General features: G+C 44.2%; 1 protein-coding gene across 2 annotated transcripts in view; it reads right to left on the minus strand.

Annotated features, from left to right (window-relative positions):
- Window positions 1–22,298, minus strand: part of PGK1 (phosphoglycerate kinase 1) — a 30,378-nt gene extending 8,080 nt beyond the window's left edge. For both annotated transcript variants that reach the window (XM_036439836.2, XM_036439835.2), the window contains exons 1-4: window positions 22,138–22,298; window positions 10,009–10,059; window positions 4,303–4,458; window positions 4,044–4,188 (exon numbers count right to left, since the gene is read on the minus strand). In XM_036439836.2, coding sequence (XP_036295729.1) covers window positions 4,044–4,188; window positions 4,303–4,458; window positions 10,009–10,059; window positions 22,138–22,202 — 417 coding nt within the window. In that variant the 5' untranslated portion in view covers window positions 22,203–22,298. The remainder of the gene's footprint in view (window positions 1–4,043; window positions 4,189–4,302; window positions 4,459–10,008; window positions 10,060–22,137) is intronic.
- Window positions 22,299–23,234: the final 936 nt, after the last annotated feature.

Here is a 23,234-nt window from a genome sequence, read left to right on the forward strand (position 1 = left end):
AAGCATTTCATACAGAGTCTTCTTGAACATTCTCTAAAGACCCTGAGTTGGTGAGACATCAATATTTACAACTAGCAATAGGGTCTGCTCTTTCCTCCAAGTATTCCAGGTCTTTTGGTCAACTTTAAATGTTTTTGCTCTCCTTTGCCTTCCCTCAAACTGAAAACCTAAGATTCCTGACCCGTGGCTTCACTGCTTAATCACATAAGGCTAATAATGACATCTCATTTTTCACTGGCCTCTCCCCTACTTCTAGGGCAAGATTCTGATTAGTCTTCTCTCTCCTTGACTCATATTCTCCTTATAAAAGAGGAAAGAAATGCTGGCTACCACAGCCTTTTTGCAAAGGGGGAGGTCCTTGCACATATTCCTCATAAAAGCAACACAGCAGGCTGGGACAGAGCAGGCAGACAGAAACATGACAAGAGACAAGGACCTCAGAAACATTTTATGCTGACTAAAAGGAGGTATTTTATATAGCCTTTCCTGAAGTTAGGCATTTGAGAAAATAAGAAATACACTTCTACAAAAAAAGAAGAGAGGAACAAAAAGTATAAGTAAAATAGAAGGTTCTGAAATATCAGCTCACAATCCCAAAGGGGACGAAAAGCAGGATGGCAGGATGAACAAAAAGTCTCTGGGAGGAGACTAAACAAAGATGCCCAGGAAGCCAGATGAAGGGAGAGATGGCACAACACAAAGCAGATGTTCACGTTAGTCACCGCCCACTCCCATCCTCCTAAGCATCAAGATGAATGCAGCTGCCACCAAGAACATGAGAGCTTTCTTCTAATGACCCAAAGAATACAGGCGCGCCCTAACTGGTTTGGCTCAGTGGATAGAGCATCGGTCTGTGGGTGGGGGTAGAAAGCAGGACTAGGGCCTAGGAGAAAAGACACACCCCAATATGCTCTCCAGATCCGGAGCCCTGACCTCTCCCCAGGGGTTCAGCAGGAGCATTAGACTGAATTGGCCCTGGTGGTCCCCAGGGGGGATGCTGGCGCTGGAGCTGGAGGGTCTGGGGAGACCCTACAATGGCAGTCTAGCTGCACGGGCCCCCGGGGTGGGTGGGAAGGAGGCAGCCTTCTTCCTCTAGGTTCCCTCCTAGCTCAGGCAGCTGCTGTCTCAGGCCTTGGCCCTAGGCCAGCCATGTCTTCTGGACCAACATGCTCAGCCACCACCCTGCCCGCTCTGTCATCCTGCGTGAAGGCAGGGCCTGATGCTGGAATGGCTCTTCCTGCTGGACGGACCAGCGATGAGAACTGGCCGTGGCTGCCTGGACAGCATGCTCTGGTGTAGCCTCTCTTCTGGGGCCTGCCGGGAGCACTGGCCGCTGCCTGCTCCTCACTTCCCTTCCTTCTCGCAGCCCCAGGCCCTAAGCACGTCCTCCAGGCGTGTTAGCTCCCGTCCCTTCCCCCAAGCCGCTGCTCCCTGTGTAGAGGTGGGCACACGTCCCGGCGGTTCAATTCCAGTCAAGGGCATGTACCTTGATTACAGGCACATACCCAGTAGGGGGTGTTCAGGAGGCAACTGATCGATGTTTCTCTCTCATTGATGTTTCTAACTCTCTATCCCTCTCCCTTCCTCTCTGTAAAAAAAAAAAAAAAAAAAAAAAAAAAAAAAAAAAAAAAAAAAAAAAAAAAAAAAAAATCAATAAAATATATCTAAAAATAAATAAATAAAATCCTTAAAAAAAAAAAAAAATAGCCGAAACCAGTTTGGCTCAGTGGATAGAGCGTCGGCCTACAGACTGAAAGGTCCCAGGTTTGATTCCAGTTATGCAGAAGGTAGCTGATTGATGTTTCTCTCTCATCGATGATTCTAACTCTATCCCTCTCATTTCCTCTCTTAAAAATCAATAGAATATATTTTTAAAAAAGAAATCATAGACTAGTATAGTTAGTTCCTCTCTTCCTTAATAAAAGGTTTTGCCTCAATTTCCCAGTTGCCTCCTGCCCTAAGTCCTAGACTATGTGCAGCTCGAGTGTCGGTCTAAAAGGGCACCAAATTTAGGTCAGCATTTTACTTCTCTAGCAAGATCATGCCAAAGGCACAATAAGGCAAGACGACAAGGCCTGTGGTGCTAAGAAAAGAAGCTGCTTGAAAGAAGGCACTCCAGTGACCTTAAGAAATGTCAGGCCCAAAAGGAGAGTGGCAGGTGCGGGAAGAGACTGAACATACACTGTGCACCTATGGATGAGGACAATGGGGGGTGGGGAAAGGGCAGAGGGAGGGGTGGGAACCTGTTGGAGGGGAGCAATGGAGGGGGGAAAATGAAGAACATTTGTAATAATATGAACAATAAAGATTTATTAAAAGAAAAGAAATGTCAGGCCCTAGTTGGTTTGGCTCAGTGGATAGAGCATTGGCCTGTGGACTGAAGGGTCCCAGGTTTAATTCCAGTCAAGGGCACATACCCGGGTTGGGGGTTCCATCCCCAGTAGGGGGCGTGCAGGAGGCAGCCAATCAATGATTCTCTCTCATTGGTGGTGTTTCTATCTCTCCCTCTCCCTTCCTCTCTGAAATCAATAAAAAGAAAAAGAAATGTCGGAAGAGTGAGACACTAGCCTCAGAGCATCTTGTTCCCCAAGACACAAAAGACCTTAAGAATGCAAAGCACTCAAAGAATGCCTTTAGCTTCCCTTCTACCAATAAGGCAAATCCCAAATCATCCTCCAAGAGCTAGCTGTTTTAATATTTGAATTCCAGTTGTCAGGTCGAGTAACTTGTTTTTGTGGGTTACCTATCTATGGTTGCTTTCGGAATTTTTTTTTGGGGGGGGGGTTCCTTTTTTTATTGTGTGTGTGTTTTTTGCTATGGTTGTTTTTGCATGACAACAGCAGAGTTGAGTAGTTCCAACAGAGACCATAGATGGTTGTGACTGACTGTGTGGCCCACAAAGTCTAAAATATTTACTGTTTGGCCTTCTACAGAAAAAGTTTGCAGATCTAATGGACTGAGCTACAATATATATAAAGCTCAGCAACAGAAGAACCACTGACTCTAACTTTAGTCAAATGACTGCCTTTCTAAGTCTCAGTTTCTTTTTTTGTTGTTGACTTGAGAATGAGGGAGGGAGGGAAGGCGAGAGAAAGATTTGTTGTTTCACTTATTTATGTATTTATTGGCTGATTCTTATATGTGTCCTGACTGGAGATCGAACCACAACCTTGGCATATCGGGAGGACTCTAACCAACTGAGCTATCTGGCCAGGGCTGAAATTTAGTCTCTTTATGAAATGACATTTATACTTCCTGATCTTAAAGAGAAATCTAAACAAAAAATGCTTTATAATTCTTAAGAAAAATGCCTTAAATCCAAAGCATTATCAGTACGACCATTATTTACCCAACTACAATCACTGTCCCTTTCCACTTGACTTAGGAAAGTACTTTTTCTGCTCACAAATTCTTTTTTTTTTTTTAATATATTTTATTGATTTTTCACAGAGAGGAAGAGAGAGGGATAGAGAGTTAGAAACGTCGATGAGAGAGAATCATCGACCAGCTGCCTCTTGCACACCCCCTACTGGGGATGTGCCCACAACCAAGGTGCATGCCCTTGACCGGAATTGAACCTGGGACCTTTCAGTCCATAGGCTGACGCTCTATCCAATGAGCCAAACCGGTTTCAGCTAGTTTACTTTTTGATAATTCATCAAGCTGTGCATTTGTGCATTTTGATATGTATGTTACACTTCAATAAAAAGCTGTCTGTGGAAAAATAAACACAATCTTCCTCTATTCTTCAATCAGTCTCTTACAGACTCAGCCTTCCTCACAGCACTGTCAAAAATCACAGGTCCACCCTAGCAGGCTTGCCTCAGTTAGGTAGAGCATCAATCAGCCTGTGGACTGAAGGGTCCTGGGTTTGATTCTGGTCAAGGGCACATGTCCAGGTTGTGGGCTCAATCCCCAGGAGGGGGCATGCAGGAGGCAGTCGATCAATGATTCTCATTATTAATGCTTCTATCTCTCCCTCTCCCTTCCTCTCTAAAATACATCAAAATATACCAATAAATTTTTAAAATCACAGGTCCTACCTTGTTCCCAGAAGCATCTTTTCCCTTCCCTTCTTCTTCCACATGAAACCGAAGGTTCTCCAACAGAATGACAGACCCAGCAGCTGGGGCAGCACAAGCTTTCTCCACTTCGGGCCCCACGCAATCCTTCAAGAATAAAACATCCCTGAGGAGAGCATGAGATAGAGAGACTTAAGCAGTCTGAAACTTAAGAACCAGTGACAATATGCTTGACACATCTCCTGTCACAACGCCCACCAGCTTCAGAGCTGGCACTTACTTGCCCAGCAGAGATTTGAGTTCTACAGCAACTGGCTCCAAAGAGTACTTGTCAGGCATAGGGACACCATCAGGCCGACCCAGGTGGCTCATAAGAACAACTGACTTGGCTCCATTATCCAAGCAGAATTTTATGCTTGGGATGGCAGCCTTGATTCTGCAACCAGAAAGAGACAGCAGGTAGAACAAGGTTACTCCTAGAAATTAGTGGGAAATATGTCATTCATGGCCTCATAAAACATAAAGCCCTTTTTCTTTTCCAAATTCCTTCAAATGTACTTTCAGCAATTCACTAATGGTCCCCAGATACTTGTTCGGAGGAAGAAGTTAATTAAAATGCCCACCCTCCAACTAGGATTATACATTCTCATCATGGTTTGCCCCTTATGCAGGAGGCAGAACTCAGCTAGCAGGCCTAAAGCTGCTATCTTTGAAAAACCTGCTTGCAAGGTTGATCCTTGGCTGTTGTCCAGAACTTGGCTTTCAAAGTAATCCCTCAGTCCTTTAACTGACAAAGGCCGTTCACCATTCCTAGACTGTCTACAAAAATAGATAAATAAATAAATAAATAAATAAATAAATAAATAAACAAGACCATTTATGCTGAGTACCTGCTTCCCTCCAGGAATCTGGAATTTCGGAAGTTACTAGGCAAAGGGTACCTATGTTACCTGCTCCCAATAAAAATATTGAGGACCAAGTCTTTAACAGGCTTTTCTGGCCATAAACATTGCACACAATTACTGCATTTTTCACTGCTGGAGAAAGGAACACACTTGGTATGTCCCCTCACGGGAGAGAAAGGGCATCAGAAACCCATTCATGAATTTCTCCAGACTCTCCCTGTCTTTTCCCAATGCTGTTGACTGCCATGCATCCTTTCAATGTAATGAACTTTACCAGTGAGACTATATACCCTGTCTTATGAGTCCTAGCAAACCACACAATGTGGATGGTCTGAGGAACACCAAAACCCAGCTTTTATATAACTGGAAGAAATCTTGAAACCATTAAAGGAAACTTGGGGAGAATTGTGTAGTAACTTTTTTTACACCTATTACAGATCCTAGGTCAAATTTCTATTTAAGAAAAAACATATGCATTATATGGAACGTGACTTATATACTATACTATATTAGAGTTTAACCAAAAAATTATTAAACTTTAAACATTTCAAATTTTTGTTACAAACCTGATACTAGCTTTTCATTTTTGCCAGTCTTTCAGAAATTAAAATTTATAATTAAGAAAATGATTTATTTATTCAATAAATACTTATTAAATACTTCTTTTAAACCACGTACTGTTCCACATGCTGACAATACAACAGTAAATAGAAGTCTCTGCTCTCATGGAAGTGAAATTCTAATCATGAGAGATAATCCTATATAAAAAAGAGGTAACATGCAAATTGACCATCATGCCCTCATACACAAGATGGCCGCCCCCATGTAGTCACAAGATGGCCACCCCCAGACCAGCAGGGCAGGGCAGTTGGGACAATCAGGCCAGCAGGGGAGGGCAGCTGGGGGTGACCGGACCTGCAGGGGAGGGCAGTTGGAGGAGACAGGGCCTGCAGGGGAGGGCAGTTAGGGGAAACCAGACTGGCAGGGGAGGGCCATTGGGGGCGATCAGGCCGGCAGGGGAGCAGTTAGGAACCAGTGGTCCTGGATTGTGAGAGAGATGTCTGACTGCTGGTTTCAGACCTAAACCGCCAGTTGGACATCCCCCGAGGGGTCCCAGATTAGAGAGGGTGCAGGCTGGGCTCTGGGAACCCTCCCCAATGCATGAATTTCATGCACCAGGCCTCTAGTCTATATATATATATATATATATATAAAAAGCGAGCGACCATAATGCCGAAATGAATGTAATGATTGGTCACTATGATGCCCACTGTGGCCAGCAAACCAACCCAATCCAAGAGTGGGGCTGGCTGGCCAACCTCCCGCAGCCTCTCCCCCCAGCAGGCACCACTCCTGATCAGCCCCTACCCCCCACCAGCCACCCCTGATAGGCCTCTCCCACCCAATTGAGGGTAGAGTGGCCAGCCAACACCCACCCTCCACGGCTGCTTCCCCAGCCGGTCCCACTCCCGATTGGCCCCCATTCCCCTATCAGCCAACAGCCCCTCCCTGCCGCTGGCCAGGAACTGATTGGGCCCCGACCCCAGCGGGCTGGCCAGCCAACCTCCAGCCGTCTCCTCCTCCAAGTCTGGCCCTGATCCGCCGATTCATGCACTGGGTCTCTAGTCCTATCTAATAAAAGAGTAATACACAAATTAACCATCATTGTGGCCATGGAGAGAGCAGGAGGGAGGCTTGAGTTTCCCCGGCAATGGAGGAAGCCAAGCTTTCTACACACCCTGGCTGACCCTGGCCTCCACTTTAAGACTATAAAGTTTCAATGACAGAAGATACATAAATCCAAACAGAAATGGCGGCAGCCCTGAGCAGAGAGCAGGTTAGGGTTGGCCCTGGTGATGGAAGAAGCCAAGCTTTCTACACACCCTGGCCGGCCTAAGCCTCCACTATAGGCTATAAAGTTTCAATTATAGAAGGTGAATAAACCCCAACAGAAATGGCTGCTACCATAGAGCAAGCAGAAGGCTTGGCTCCACTCCAGGCTACAAAGTTTCAATTGAAGAAGATAAATATATCCTAGATAACTGGACCTCCACTTGGGTCGCCAGGGGGCCTGGCCGCCCTGCAAACCACCACAGGCCCCTAGCCCAGGCCGCCCCACACCCCAAGGGAACCCCCACCCTGATCTGGGACACCCTTCAGGGCAAACTGGCCAGTCCCCACCCATGCACCAGGCCTCTATCCTAATAAAAGAGTAATCTGCAGATTGATCATCACTCCAACATACAAGATGGCTGCCCCCATGTGATCAAAGAGCCTGCCCCCAGGTGGACATAAGATAGCCACCACAAAATGGCCATCAGGGGAGGACAGTTGGGAGGGACCAGGCCTGCAAGGGAGGGCAGTTGGGGGCAATCAAGCCTGCAGGGGAGGGCAGTTAGGGGTGACCAGGCCAGTAGAGGAGGAAAGTTGGGGACAAACAGGCTGACAGGGGAGCAGTTAGACATCAATCAGGCTGGCATGGGAGTGGTTAGGGGGTGATCAGGCTGGCAGGCAGAAACGGTTAGGTGCAATCAGAAAGGCAGGCAGGCGAGCAGATGGGAACCAGCAGTCCTGAACTGGGAGAGGGATGTCCACCTGGCAGCTTAGGCCTGTTCTCCCAGGGGTCCAGGAATGTGAGAGGGCGTAAGCCGGGTTGAGGAACCCCCTGCCCCATGCACGAATTTCATGTACCAGGCCGCCAGTAAAACAACTAACAAAATATATCTATCTCAGGTGGTATTAAGAACTATGGAGAAAATAAAGCAAGGTAAGGGGACAAGATTGAATGGGGAACAGAGGTGGAGGGGATTTTAGGAAGGGTGGCCAGGGACAGTCTCTAATAAGGTGACATTTCAGCACAGCAGTGTATAGAGTAACAAAAACCAAGTTTGTTTCTAAAATAACCTATGCTATTTAGCATATATAAAAAATCATTTATACCAAATAAAGAATAAATCTTTATCAGGTATAAAGTTTGCCCAATGAAAACAAATTAATATTCAGGGCTATGCTTTGTCAGTAAGTTCTTATTTCTAAACCCCACTGATTTCCAAACATGAAAAGACCTACTCTGTCATGTTTTTCTACTTCTTATTCATAAAATACCTTCACAGGCTGCAATATTTCCAATCTTTTCTGTGTGCTGCAGAAAATAATGTAACTCAAGAAGGGTCAGTGCTGACTTGTACAAAGACCTTCAACTATGGTACAGCAGAAATGTTCTTGGCAGACTGCCAGGCTCTATTCTGGGGCTAATATCTGAAATAGTTCTGGGTCTAGACATGAACAGTCCAATATGATAGACATCGGACACATGTGCCTCGTAGATGCTAGAAATGTGATTAGCCCACATTGAGATGTACTATAGTGTAAAATACACACCGGATCTCAAAGACTTAATACTAAAAAAGGTAAATGTCCCTTTGATTATTTTGCAGAATACATATTGAAATGATTATTTTAGACTTACTGAACTGAATAAAATATATTATCAAAACTAAATTCACCCATTTCTTTTTACTTTTCTAATGTGACAATTAGAAAATTTTCAATTATATGTGGCTCATATTATATTTACACTAGAAAAAACTGGTGTAATAATTGAAAAGCACCTTTCAAGCTCAAAACTTTCATTTGAAATTTAAAATATTGGAGGAGGGGGTTAGGAGGTGAAGGAGAGATTGAAAGAAAGAAGAATGAATTCATGGACATGTACAACATTGTGGTAATTACCAGGAGAGGGGGTGGGAGGAGGTAGAAGAAGGTAAAGGAGAGATAAATGGTGATGGAAAGAGATCTGACGTGGGATGGTGAACATACAATACAGTGTACAGATGATATGTTGTAGAATTGTGCCCCTAAAAACTATATAATTTCGTTAACCAGTGTAACCACAATAAATTCAATAAAAAGAAAAAAATAAACATCTTTAGAATGGTAAAAAGAAACAAATAAAACTTAAAATAAAAACCTTAGCCCTAGCTGATTTGCCTCAGTGGACAGTGTCAGCCTGCGGACTAAAGGGTCACCAGGTTTGATTCCGGTCAAGGGAACATGCCAGGGTTGTGGGCTTGATCCCCAGTAGGGGGTGTTCAGGAGGCAACCAATTAATGATTCTCTCTCAACATTGATGTTATTAACTCTCTCTCTCTCTCCTTTCCTCTTTGAAATCAATAAAAGTATTTTTTTTAAAAAAAACCTTGTATCACAATCTAGTCAAAAACAAGAGCAGTACTACCACTTAAAATTTCTGCTTCTCCCGAAACCAGTTTGGCTCAGCGGTAGAGCGTCAGTCTGCGGAATGAAAGGTCCCGGGTTCGATTCCGGTCAAGGGCATGTACATTGGTTGCGGGTACATCCCCGGTAGGGGGTGTGCAAGAGGCAGCTGGTTGATGTTTCTCTCCCATCGACGTTTCTGGCTCTCTATCTCTCTCCCTTTCTCTCTGTAAAAAATCAATAAAATATAATTTTTTAAATAAATAAATAAATAAAATAAAATTTCTGCTTCTCAATCTACACAGATTAAAAATAGTACTTCTAAAGTCTTTTCCCTACGTCAAAATTCTCAAAAACTGATTTTATCTAGACCAAAACTGGAATAGAAGTTAATAATACTACATATAACCTTAATAATTATTAGTAATTTTAAAATCCTTCTCTTGCACAGTTCAGTTTGCAAGGGAAGACAAGAAACCTTAAACTCTGACATTCAATAAAAATGAATAACCACAAATTCTTCAAATTTTCAAAACTCGGGGGCAGAAAAAAAAACAATTTAAGATTATTTTTTCAATTTTTACATTCTCATTAAGAAAGCTGACAAGGTAGCTATTGAAATCTTGCTTGCTGGCATATGTCATCAATTTAGCACAAATAAACTCTCATAATAATTCTCAAAAAAAACACACACACACACACACACACACAAAGAAAGCAGACCAAGGGTAGTTTGGTGAAAATCCATGTTCATTCATATCACTTAAATTATCCTAGTTGTATGATAAGAAAGGAAAACCATTTCATCGTTCATAGCTATACCAACACACATCATAACCTAGCACAATGCTTAGCAGGAACCTTACCTCTGATTGTTTGTTATCTGGTTGTTCTTCATAGGAACATTGAAGTCCACTCTAAAAAGGAAACAAAATTTCAGGTTCAGAATCATGATCAATACATTATTCCCTCAAAGATTAGAAAAATACTTTTAGTGAACCAGTTAAATAAATTAGAAGTTCAAAAATCACCTTAAAATTAAAAAGTGGTATAAGGAGTCAAGATAATGGTTAGCCATGCAGAAGAGGAGGATGGTAGTGACTGAGATAGGACACCAGAAGGGTCTTCTGGGGGTTTTGGTAACGTTATATTTCTTGACTGAGATGATTGTACAAATATGCTCATTTTTTGATTCTTCAAGCTTATGATTTGTGTCCTTTATGGTATGTATCTCATACTTTAAAAGAGAAATTTGTAAAAATTAAAAATAAAACTTAACTGAAATAACAGGAACTAGCCCTGAATGCTAGTGTAGCTAAAACCTATTCTATCTAGCAGTCACAAACAGTGGCTGGCATTGTCCTGCACTAGAGATTGGAAGTGGTAGCATACCTGACCTACCTAATACACAGACACAAACCCAAACAGTCAGCCAAAATGGAGAGCCAAAAAAAAAAAAAAAAAAAAAAAAAAAAAGCCAAAAATGAAAGAACAAGTGAATTTTCCAGAAGAAGAGTTAAATGAAAGGGAGAAAATAAATTTATCAGATACAGGGTTCAGAATAATGATCGCAAAGATTCTCAACATGAGAAAAGATATAGTAACTATGAAAAATGATATAGCACTAATAAAGAACACAGCGGAAGGACTACCGAGCAGATTAGGACAAGACAATGGTTAGATTAGTGAATTAGAAGGCAGGGTAGAAAAAATTACTCAATCAGAAAACCAAACAGAAAAATTTTTTTTAAAAAAACAGGACAACTTAAGGGAAAGGGACACATGAAAAGTAGCAACATTCATATAATAAGTATGCCAGAAGGCGAAGAAAGTGAGCATGGGATAGAAAATGTGCTTGAAGAAATAATGGCAGAAAACTTACCTAACTTGGTGAAGGAAAAAGTCACACAAGTTCAGGAGGCACAGAGAAAGAACCGAAACAGGCCTATGCCCAGACACATCATAATTAAAATGCAAAAAATTAAAGACAAAGAGAGAATTTGATAGGTAGCAAGAGAAAAGCAATTTGTTACCTACAAAGAAGCTCCAATAAGGCTGACACCTGATTTCTCATCAGAAACTCTACAGACCAGAAGGAATTGGCATGAAGTATTCAAGGTAATGAAAAGCAAGAACCAGCCGAAACCGGTTTGGCTCAGTGGATAGAGCATCGGCCTGCGGACTGAAAGGTCCCGGGTTTGATTCCGGTCAAGGGCATGTACCTTGGTTGCGGGCGCATCCCCAGTAGGGGGTGTGCAAGAGGCAGCTGGTCAATGATTCTCTCTCATCGATGTTTCTAACTCTCTATCTCTCTCTTCCTCTCTGTAAAAAAATCAATAAAATATATTTCAAAACAAACAAAAAAAAACAACTGTTCTATTTGGAAGAAAAGAATCTTAAAAAATATGTTCTTAATAAAAAATTTAAAAAAATAAAATAAAATAAAAAGAAAAGCAAGAACCAGATGCCAAAATTACTATGTCCAGCAAGATTACCATTCAAAATAAATGGTGAAATAAAGAGCTTCCCAAACCAGTAAAAGGTAAAGGAGTTTATCACCACCAAAACAGCACTACAAGAAATGCTAAAGGGACTATTGTAATGAGAATATCGAAAGAGAGAAACATAGGCATATATAATTAAAATGGCAATAAATAATACCCATCAATAACCTTAATTAAAAATGTATTAAATACTCCAAACAAAATACATAGGGTATCTGAACAAAACAAAAAAAAGCATGACCCAATTATATGCTGCTTACAGTAGGCCCACCTCAGAACAAAAGACTCACACAGGATGATTGAAGAAATGGGGAAAAAAAATTATTCCATGTAAATAGAAACAAACAAAAAAGCTGTGGTAGCAAAACTCTTATCTGACTAAATAGACTTCAAAATAAAGGCTATCACAAGAAAAAATAAAAGTCACTACATAATACTAAAGGAATCAATTCAGTAAGAGCATATAACCCTGGTAAACACATATACACCCAATACAGGAGCACCTAAATATATATATTAAAAAAAAAAAAAACTGCTAGAGGACTTTAAGGGAGAAAACGACAGCAAGACTGTCATATTAGGGGACTTTAACACCCCACTGACTTCAATGGATAAGACAAAAAATTGACAAGGAAACAGAGACTCTAAAAAGACACACTGGATCAGATGGGTTTAATTGACATTTATAGAACAATTCACCCCAAAGCTGCAGAATATACATTCTCCTCAAGTGCACATGAATCATTCTAAAAGACAGAAAACATGTTAAGACACAAAATAAGTCTCTACAATTCAAAAATCTGTAAGCGCTAATATGAAAATGGTCATCACACCCTCACACTGCTACGTCATAACGGCTCAGACACTCAACACTGGGGAGAGAAGAATGGGGATCAGCCAGGCACAAATGAGCTAGTGAGAGAGGAATGGGGACCAGCCAGGCTGAAGCCCAGGAAAAGGGCAAGCCTCACAGCCTGCGGTACCAGGCGCCAGTGGCTGGGGCTACAGCTCAGAAGAGGGACAAGCTACCTGCCCCAAAGGCCCAGGTTCCTGCAGCCACGATCCAGGCAAAACCACCCACCCTGACAGCCAAGGCAAAGCCAGCCCAGGTCCTGGGTGCCTGTGGCTGGCCAGGATGGAAGCCTGGATCCCAGGTGCAGGGTGAGGCAGAGGCCGTTAGGAGCAATAAGGCCAGCAGGGGGAGCAGTTAAGGCAATCAGGCCCGTTGGCGAGCAGTTAGGGGCAATCAGGCAGACAGGCAGAGGTGGTTAGGGGCGATCAGGCAGGCAGGTGAGCGGTTGGGAGCCAGCGGTCCTGGATTGCAAGAGGCAGTCAGACATTCCCCGAGGGGTCCTGGATTGGAGAGGGTGTAAGCCGGGCTGAGGTACCCCTACTCCTGTGCATGAATTTAGTGCACCAGACCTCTAGTCTAAATCCTCCTACCTAATAAAAGAGTAATATGCCAATTAACCATCACTTCGCTACACCCACAAGACACGCTCACTAGCCAATCAGAGCGAGTATGCAAATTAACCCAACCAAGATGGCTACAGCCACAGAGAGCAGAAGGGAGGCTTGGGTTTCCCAGGCAATAGAAGCCAAGCTTTCCGCCGGCCTAAGCCTCTACTCAAGGCTACAAAGTTTCAATTATAGAAGGTAAACAAGTCCAAATAGAAATGGCGACAGCCACGAAACAAGCAGAAGGCTTGGCTCCGCTCCAGGCTACAAAGTTTCAATTGTAGAGGTAAATAAATTCCAGATACCAGGGTCTCTGCTTGGGTTGCCGGGGGACGTGGCCAGCCTGCAAACCACCACAGGCCCCTTATCCAGGCTGCCCCACGCCCCAAGAGAACCCCCACCCTGATCCGGGACACCCTTCAGGACAAACCAGCCGGCCCCCACCCATGCACCAGGCCTCTATCCTATCTAATGAAAGAGTAATATGCAGATTGACCATCACTCCAACACACAATAGCTGCTCCCATGTGGTCAAAGATCCTGCCCCCATGTGGACACAAGATGGCCACCACAAGATGGCCAGCAGGGTAGAGTAGTTGGGAGGCACCAGGCCTGCAAGGGAGGGCAGTTGGAGGCAATCAACCCTGCAGGGGAGGGTGACCAGGCTGGCAGAAGAGGAAAGTTCGGGGCAAACAGGCTGGCAGGGGAGCAGTTAGACATCAATCAGGCTGGCATGGGAGTAGTTAAGGGGTGATCAGGCTGGCAGGCAGAAGCAGTTAGGGGCAATCAAGAAGGCAGGCAGGCGAGCAGTTGGGAGCCAGCAGTTCTGGATGTGAGAGGGACCCCTTGCTATATTCATCACCTTTTCCATGTATAGTTATCTCCTCTACTGAAGTCTTGAACCCCTTTCAAAATCATCCATGAGGGCTGGAATTTATTTCTTCCAAACTCCTATTAATGTTGATATTTTTTTTATTTCATACTGTGAATCCTAAATGTTCTTAATGGCATTTATGATAGCAAATCCTTTCCAGATTTTCAATTGACTTTGCCCAGATCCATCAGAGTGAATCACTATCTATGGCAGCTATAGCCTTACAAAATATCCTATATAATAAAAAGCTAATATGCAAATCGACTGAATTGTGGATCAACTGGTTGCTATGAGGCACACTAACCTCCAGGGGACAGACGATCAATGCAGGTGCTGCCCGCTGGTGTTCAGTGCACTCTCACAGGGGGAGCACTGCTGAGCCAGAAGCTGGGCTCACGGCTGGCAAGCATAGTGGCGATGGTCGGAGCCCTCCCACCTCCATGTCAGCACTAAAGATGTCTGACTGATGGCTTAGGCCCACCTCCATGGGGCCTAGCCAGTGATCAGGGCCAATCAGGGTCTTCTGGCTGCCAGTCAAGGCCTTCTTTCATTCTGTGCCACCCCCTAGTGGTCAGCGCACATCATAGTGAGCGACCAGTCTCCCAGTCGAACTCCCATGGGAACAATTTGCACATTAGACTTTATATATACTAACAGCCCGAAGCACAAAATTCATGCATGGGGGTAGGGGAGTTTCCCTCAGCCCGGCCTGTACCCTCTCCAATCCGGGATCCCTCGAGTGATGTCTGGCTGCCTCTCCCAATCCAGGACCTCTGGCTCCTAACTGCTCACCTGCCTGATCACCTATAACCCCTATCTGCCTGCCTGATCATCCCTAACCACCTCTGTCTGCCTGTCTGATCGCCCCTAACTGCTCCCCTACCGGCCTGATCACCCCTAACCGCCTCTGCCTTGCCACATATCCAGGACCCAGGATTCCCTCCTCCAGCCGGTCACAGGCACCAGGTACCCGGGCTTCCCTCCCTCTGGCTGGCCGCAGGCACCTAGGACCGGTCACAGCCACAGGGGACCATGGGCGGGTGGCTTCGCCTGGGCCACAGCCACAGGCATGGGCTCCCGGGACTGCAGGGCAGGTGACTTGTCCCTCTCCTGGGCCACAGACGCAGCCGCTGGCACCCGGAACCACAGGGACTGTGGAGCGTGTGGACTGTCCTTCTCCGGGGCCACAGCCTGGTTGGTCCCCATTCTTCTCTCATGAGCTCATTAGTGCCTGGTTGGTCCCCATTCCTCTCTCCCAGTGTTGAGTGTCTAAGCCATTTTGCCATGAGGGCATGATGACCATATTAGCTCTTATTATTTAGTACTCTATTATATAGGATATTTTTTAAAAGAACTATTCCTCTCCATTTACAACTTGGCTAACTGTTAGCACAAGAAAGCTCGCTTTTGGCCTATCTCAGCTTTTGACATGCCTTCCCCACTAAGTTTAATTCTTTCTAGCTTTTCATTTAAAGTGAGATGTGCTGCTCTCCCTTTCACTTGAATACTTAGAGGTAACTGTACTATTATAGTTAATAACTGGACTAATTTTAATTTTGTTATGTCTCAAGGAACAGGGAAGTCCAAGGAGAGGGAGAGAGCAGTCAGAACAAACACAATACTTATTAAGTTTGCTGCCGTAATATGGGGAACTCATGGCACCCCAAAACAATTACAGTAGTAACAACGAAGACCATTAATCACAGATCATCATAACAAATATAATAAAAATTTTGAATTACAATAATTACCAAAATGTGACAGACACACAAAGTGAGCAAATATTGTTCAAACATGGCACCTGTATTATTTGAACACTTGCTCAATGAAGAATTGCACAAACATTCAATTTGTACCAAAAACACAATATCTGTTAAGTGCAATAAGACAAATTGCAATAAAACAAGGCATGTCTGTAATCTACCTCACTGAACACCAGCCTTTCCAAAGGTGAGTGTAGATAGTAATTCTATTACTCAAACATTTTAATTAAAGAAAGTCCAGCCGAAACCGGTTTGGCTCAATGGATAGAGCGTTGGCTTGGGGACTGAAGGGACCCGGGTTCGATTCCGGTCAAGGGCATGTACCTTGGTTGCAGGCATATCCCCAGTAGGGGGTGTGCAAGAGGCAGCTGATCGATGACTCTCTCTCATCAATGTTTCTAACTCTCTATCTCTCTCCCTTCCTCTCTGTACAAAATCAATAAAATATATTAAAAAAAAAAAGAAAGTCCAAAAAATAAAGGTAGTACATATGCCTTTAAAGAAATAAACACACTCTCCTTAGTTTCAGGCTACTTGATTCTGATTCAAAAGCATCTTCTTTAAATATCCTGAACAAGGATATAAAGTGCATTCCAAAAAGGATAGAGTATTCCATTACCATGGGTCATTTTCTCCCTCTGTGGCCTCCCAGAAGACCCATGGTCAAAAGGGCTGAGGGCAAAGGCAGAGCACAAGCCATCCTTATGGTGCTTCTCCCTACCCTCAAGCCCTTACAAGTAGGAAATTCTTTGCACAGAAACACTCAAGAATCTGTCTCATCTACCCAAGTTTACACAGCTTACTGATGAGAATTGGACTTGTACTTTCTTCTCATGGCCTGTGGATTACCTCCGCTATCATCTCTTCAACTCTCAACAATAGCTCTCCTTTATTTTTATTTTTTTTCAACTTCCAGCATCATTTTCCCCCCTAGAATTTGGATACAATTAACTGCAATTTAATTCAATACTATTTAAGCCTCACTTTAGGTTCTTAAACTACCTCAGCATTTGTAAATGTGAATTCACATTCCAATAAAACTGGGAAACTAACATTTGATATACCAACAAATTTGCTCAATATGGATGTAACTACAAAATCTTTCCTTCATTTTTCTTTATTGATTTTTTGAGATAGGAAGGGAGAAGGATAGGGAAATAGAAACATTGATGAGAGAGAAACATCCTCAATCAGATACCTGCTGCACACTCCCTATTGGGACTCGAGCCCATAATCTGGGAATGTGCCCCAACTGAGAATCGAACCCAGTGACCTCTTGGTTCCTAGGTCAACACTCAACCTCTAAGCCACACTGGCCAACCGGGCAACAGCTCTCCTTTTAGCTCCTTCTCTCGGTGGACTCCACCAAAGAAACTGCTCTTGCTACACATTCCACTTCTCCCATTCCATGTAAAATCTGCACTCCTTTCATTTCCACTTACCTGAAACACTCAGGCATGAAATCAGATTTCACTACACATCTATCAGTATGGCTGAAATAAAAGATAATGACAAAACCAAATGTTGATCGGGATGCAGAGACTCACCACATACACTGTTGGTGGGAATGTAAAATGGTGTGGTTGCTTTGGAAAACAGTATGGAAATTCCTCAAAGGTTAAGCATATGGCCTAGCAATTCCATTCCCAGGTGTTTACACAACAGAAATGACAACATATGTCCATACAAAGACTTGGGTACAAATGAATGTTCAATGTTCACACAACAGCTTTATTTGAAGTAGCCCAAAACTGGAAATAACCCAGATATTCTTTAATGGGCTAAAAAAATGGTAGAACATCCATACCATAGAATACTCCTCAGTAATACGAGGATTGAACTATTGATAGATGCAACAACTTGGAGAAATCTAGCCCGCCGAAACCGGTTTGGCTCAGTGGATAGAGCGTCCGCCTGCGGGACTGAAAGATCCTCGGTTCCATTCCGGTCAAGGGCGTGTACCTTGGTTGTGGGCATATCCCTGGTGGGGGTGTGCAGGAGGCAGCTGGTAGATGTTTCTCTCTCATTGATGTTTCTAGCTCTCTATCCCTCTACCTTCCTCTCTGTAAAAAAAATCAATAAAATATATATATTTTTTAAAAAGCCAGCCCATCAGCAGATGAGTGGATTATAAAACTGTGATGCATCTACACAATGGAATACTATGTAAAAAGGAACTCCTACCATTTGCAGCAGCATGGATGGACCTGGAGAGCATTATGCTAAGCAAAATAAGTCTATCAGAGAAAGATAAATATCACATGATCTCACTCATTTATGGAATATAATGAACAACATAAACTGATGAACAAAAACAGATCCAGAGACAGAGAAGCTTCGATCAGATCATCAAACCTCAGAGGGAAGGTAGTGGAGGGGGGGCAGAAGGGAGAAAGATCAACCAAAGGACTTGTATGCATGCATATAAGCCTAACTAATGGACACAGACAACAGGGGGGGGCGGTGAGGGAATGAGTGGGGTGGGGGGAAAGGGGTGGATAAGGACACAGATATACCTTAATCAACACAGATTTTTTTTTTTAAAGCCAATGCCAGCCCTAGCTGGTTATGCTCAGTGCACAGAATGTCGGCCTGCAGACTGAAGGGTCCCGAGTTCAATTCTGGTCAAGGGCACATGACCGGGTTGTGGGTTTGATCCCCAGTGGGGGGCATGCAGGAGGCAGCCAATCAATGATTCTCTCTCATCATTTATGTTTCTTTCTCTCCCATCCTCTCTGAAATCAATAAAAATATATTTTTTAAAAGCCAATGCCAAAAGGTAACATACTATGTGATTCCACTTTTGTAACATTTTTGAATTGACAAAACTTTAGAAAGAGAGGACAGATTAGTAGTTACCGGAGATTAGAAATGAGGGAAATCTTAGTGGTAATCAAACAAAATTAGCTTTGTATCTTGACTGTAGTGGGAGTTACACAAATCTACACATGTGATAAAATAGCATAGAACTATATGTTTTATTCTAAAGTCAAATTTCTACTTTTAATATTGTACTATAATTATGTTAAGATGTATCCAATAGGGAAAATTGGGTGAACACAGGACCTCTCTACTATCTTTGCAACCTCCTAAGAATCTAATTATTTCAAAAAAATGTTAAAAATATTGAGTGTTAGTAGGAATATCAAGACTATCAATCATCTGAAACCTCAGGAGTCCACGCCCAGTTCCAATAAAAGCTCTCAAAGGAACCATGTCCACCCTTGATTCATTGCCCCTGACTGAAAAAGTGGGATATCATGACTGTCTTAGAGGTTTTTTCTCTGCTCTCAGTTTTTCCTCTCCGCTTCTTTTTCCACTACATCAAGGCTCGCTTAACAAGTTACAACAGGTTAAAGAGAATCAATGAGGTTTGAAAAAAAAAGGGGGGGGGGGCAGACAAGCAAAAAGGAAGTGTTTCAGTCGGCAGAGCATCCTATGAGAGGAAGAAAATGACATTGCAAAAATTTGCAGGAAGCTTATACAAAGGTAAAGTCAATTGGTGTCCTCAAAAACTGAAGTGGAATCTGGTAATTCTTCAGTTTTCTGGCTATCTAAAGTTCCCTGGACAAAAAAAATTTCCCTTGGTGATCAAAGCAGGGGCCAGAAGTCTCAACAATCAGAGTTCTTTTTTGTGGAACCAAGAGAGGAGGTTAAGTGAAGCAGCCATTACTCAGGAGGCCCATTTCCAAAACTCTGCCAGCAAAGACCACATAAGGACATTGAAACAAAAAGAAATTTGAAAAGCATGGCTGCCTACGCTCTTCCAAAGAGTAGGGCTACAGTGGGACTCTCTGTTCAATAGAGATGTGTTAATAATCAGGGAACAAAGTAACTTACTTCCTCTCCTCAGGCCACATAAGTAGAATGTATCCAGATTGCATACAAGGGGGGAAATTATAGATTGCAACTGTCAGCAAACAAAAAGTCTACTTTAATCTGTCTCTGTTCATTATGTCCCAGGATTCAGAGAATCTGCTCAGTAGCTAAAGAGACCCAATTCTAGTTCTGGCTCTGCTACTAACTTGCTAGTTCAGTGACCTTGGACGGGTCATTTTCCATCAGCAAAACAAGACTAGCCAATCGTTTCAAGACTCAGGGTCAATATGAATGAAACTTTGAGCCCTTGGGCAAAAAGGCATTTCGTATTAGATCCAGAGTGAGAAAAGATAAGCCCTTTCTCTAGTTCCACTCCCAGCCCTCCCAGTTAATTCCTCAAGCCAATTTCCCCGGGGAGAGAGGAGATAAAACCCAAAATGGAAATTGTAGAAAAGGGACCTGTATGATGCCCTATTTCTTGTTTTTCAGCTGGTACATGCATCTGGAAAGGTCAGGCTCCAGCATAGATGAGATAGATAGGATGAAATAATTAAATCTCAGATCTAGTTGCCAACGTCCACCTGTCCTGTTTTTCAGAGGCTCCACCCCCTTTCCTTAACATCATCTAAGCCTAAGATATGAAACAGTCAAATGTATTAGTTATATACCCAACTGTCCTCATAGATTCTAAGGGGTAGAAAGGGCCCTTGTCTAATACCAAGGTGACTGTAAGTAATTCCTACTTTTTCCAGATTGAAAAGGCCAAGGTTATTTGGGAAAATGTGGATACCAGGTGTTTTTAATGGCCATAAGCTATTGAGTTCTTCTATTTCCACAGCAAGGCACAAAGGCCACTTGCAAAGTAACAGTAAGCCATAGTGAAATTAGAGGAAAAGGAGAGCTACATGAATTTGGGGGTGCCCATAAAGTTCTCTAATTCATAGTGCCTTCATATGTTTAAGCTTAGGGTAAAGGAAGAGTCCCCTCTTATCCTACGTGTCTGCAAAAGATGCCCTCACGTGAACCAACTCAAATTGAGAAGGCTTGAATCACACCATTCGCATGCCTGCCATCAATCATTTCCCCAAAAGGATAAGCCTGCAAAATGCCATCAAAGCAAGTCCGTATGGCCCCCAAAAGCACCACCCTTTCATCCTCTCAAGATATGTAACAGGCCGAAACCGGTCTGGCTCAGTGGATAGAGCGTCAGCCTGCGGATTGAGAGGTCCCGGGTTCGATTCCAGTCAAGGGCATGTACCTCGGTTGCAGGCACACCCCCAGAGGGGGTGTGCAAGAGGCAGCTGATAGATTCTCTCTCATCGATGTTTCTAACTCTTTATCCCTCTCTCTTCCTCTCTGTAAAAAATCAATAAAATATATATTTTTTAAAAAGATATGTAACAGATGCCTGGCGGGTGTGGGTCAGTGGTCGAGCATTGACCTATGAACCAGGAGGTCATGGTTGGATTCCCAGTCAGGGCACAAGCCCTTGTTGCAGGCTCCATCCCCAGTAGAGGGTGTGCAGGAGGCAGCCGATCAATGATTCTCGACAATGATGTTTCTCCTTTCCTCTCTGAAATCAATAAAAAATATATTTTTAAAAAAGATATGAAACAGTCAAATGTATTAGTTATATACCCAACTGTCCTCATGCACTTTGCCCCTGGCACACACAAATGTACCACAAGTTACAAAAAGAAAGTACAAGCTCCATACACCATCCTAGTAACTGGGGCAAATAAGTGAGGAGCCATATTGGTGACCAGGGGTCCACATGTGCAGAGTAAGAGACCCCCCAAGTATATGGGGAGCCTTCCCCATTTCTAATATCCTGCTTCTCTAGCGACCTGTGAGGTTGAGGTTGGAGAACAGCAAAAAAGAGTAGCCACACCCCGCTCTACCATTACCCAGCATGTGTCACAATCCTGATGCAAACCCCAACGCCCCGAGTCCAAAGACCAGGTTGGGCAGCAGAGGCCTGTTACATAAGCTCTGCAGGGCTGCCATCCGTGAGCCCCACCCGACTTCACCCCCCCCCCCCATGCTTTAGGGGGTTCTACTCCTGAACATCTATACCAACAACCTCTGGGAAAAAATTTCTTTTTTTTGCAAGAACCTTTGAAATGTAGTCCCTTTCTCTTTGCGTGGGAGGGTCTAAGGGCGGGGAAGGAAAATCAGACAAATGACCTTTCAAGGTCCCTGCCTTGGGGCCTAGAGATTTGCAGGATTTGCCTTAAGTCCCACCTCGCCAACAGGGAACTGGAGGAGACGGAACTGCATGGTAGGCATGGGAAAGAGGGCAAAATGGTTCTCGGCAATCTGAGCTGTTCCTCAGTAGATCCACCCCAAAAAGGCACCTACGGCTCGTTTACTGAGCTGGGAGAAACGAGGTTAGAAACCGTCACACTCGGAAAAGCCTCAGCCACAATGATCGGCAGCATCGCCTAGTATGGTTAGGGCCCACAGGGCAGAGCCCAGGACTAAAAGCGACTTAGGGCAGGCGGGAAAGCAAGTGGGCGCCGGCTAGAGAGGCTGCGGCAGAGCCCGGAGGAAGCGCGGGCGGATGTGCAGAATTACCTCATCACCACCCGCTTGCCCTTCACGTCCAGCTTGTCCAGAGTGAGCTTGTTAGAGAGAGACATCTTGGCGATGCAGCAGCGCACAGAGACCGCAGATCGACCAACGACTGAGACAGCAGCAAATGTCCGACTCAGACCGCGTGCAGACCTCTAAGCAGCGCGCGGGCCCCGCCCCCGGCCCGCCCCGCTCCCGGCCCCGCCCCCTCCCGGCCGCCGGCCCGCCCCGCGCCGCCAACAGCAGCCCTTATTGGACGCCGCCAAAGGCATCTGCGCGCTTCGGTTGCTCCGAATCGCTGTCAGTCTGGAGGGCGCTGGTGGGACGTGCGGCTCACACTTGTCACGTACCACACGCAGCGACCCACTGGGAACTTTCCTAAGGGCGGGAGCGGGAGCGGGAGGCGGCGCCCGCTGGTGGAGGGGAAGGAGGCTCGTGTCTCGCAAAGCAATGTGAACAGAGGCCCAAGGTCGCCGCTAGCTAGACTCTCCGCCGCCTCACCCAGAGTGGCTGCAAGGCCACCCGCCGCCCAAACCCACGACTTTCTGGGGGAAAGCACCCCCCCAGCCCCACCCCTTAGAGTTCCCGGCAGCTCTACCAAGTTCATGCAAATGAAATTCCACATAAGGCTGCTGACTGGTTTTAAAAATCCAGACTTCTTAGAAGTCCAGGTCCCTCCTCCTCCCTACTTTTTTTTATAAGAAAAAGTTCAGCTCTGATGGTGTGCCTCAGTGGTTGCCATGATTTGATTCCCTGTCAGGGCACATGCCTGGGTTTTGGGCTCCATCCCCAGTTGGGGGGAGGGAGGGGGTGCAGGAGGCAGCAGATCAATGATTCTCTCTCAACATTGATATTTATCTCTCCCTCTCCCTTCCTCTCTGAAATCAATAAGAATATATTTTTTAAAAGAAAAAGCAATGTAATTGTTCTGGTTACAGCACAAGGCTAATGGCAAGCACATAGCATATTTCACACATTAATGTGCACAAAACTCTGAAGTAGGTACTGTCACCCTCATTTTACAAATCAAGTTAACTGATGCACAAAGTTTACTGGCTTGTTTAGGGTCTCAGATCTTGTAAGTGGTGGATTCAAACCTA

This window comes from Pipistrellus kuhlii, unplaced genomic scaffold, assembly GCF_014108245.1.
Source record: "Pipistrellus kuhlii isolate mPipKuh1 unplaced genomic scaffold, mPipKuh1.p scaffold_m20_p_16, whole genome shotgun sequence".
Classification (NCBI taxonomy): Eukaryota; Metazoa; Chordata; class Mammalia; order Chiroptera; family Vespertilionidae; genus Pipistrellus; species Pipistrellus kuhlii.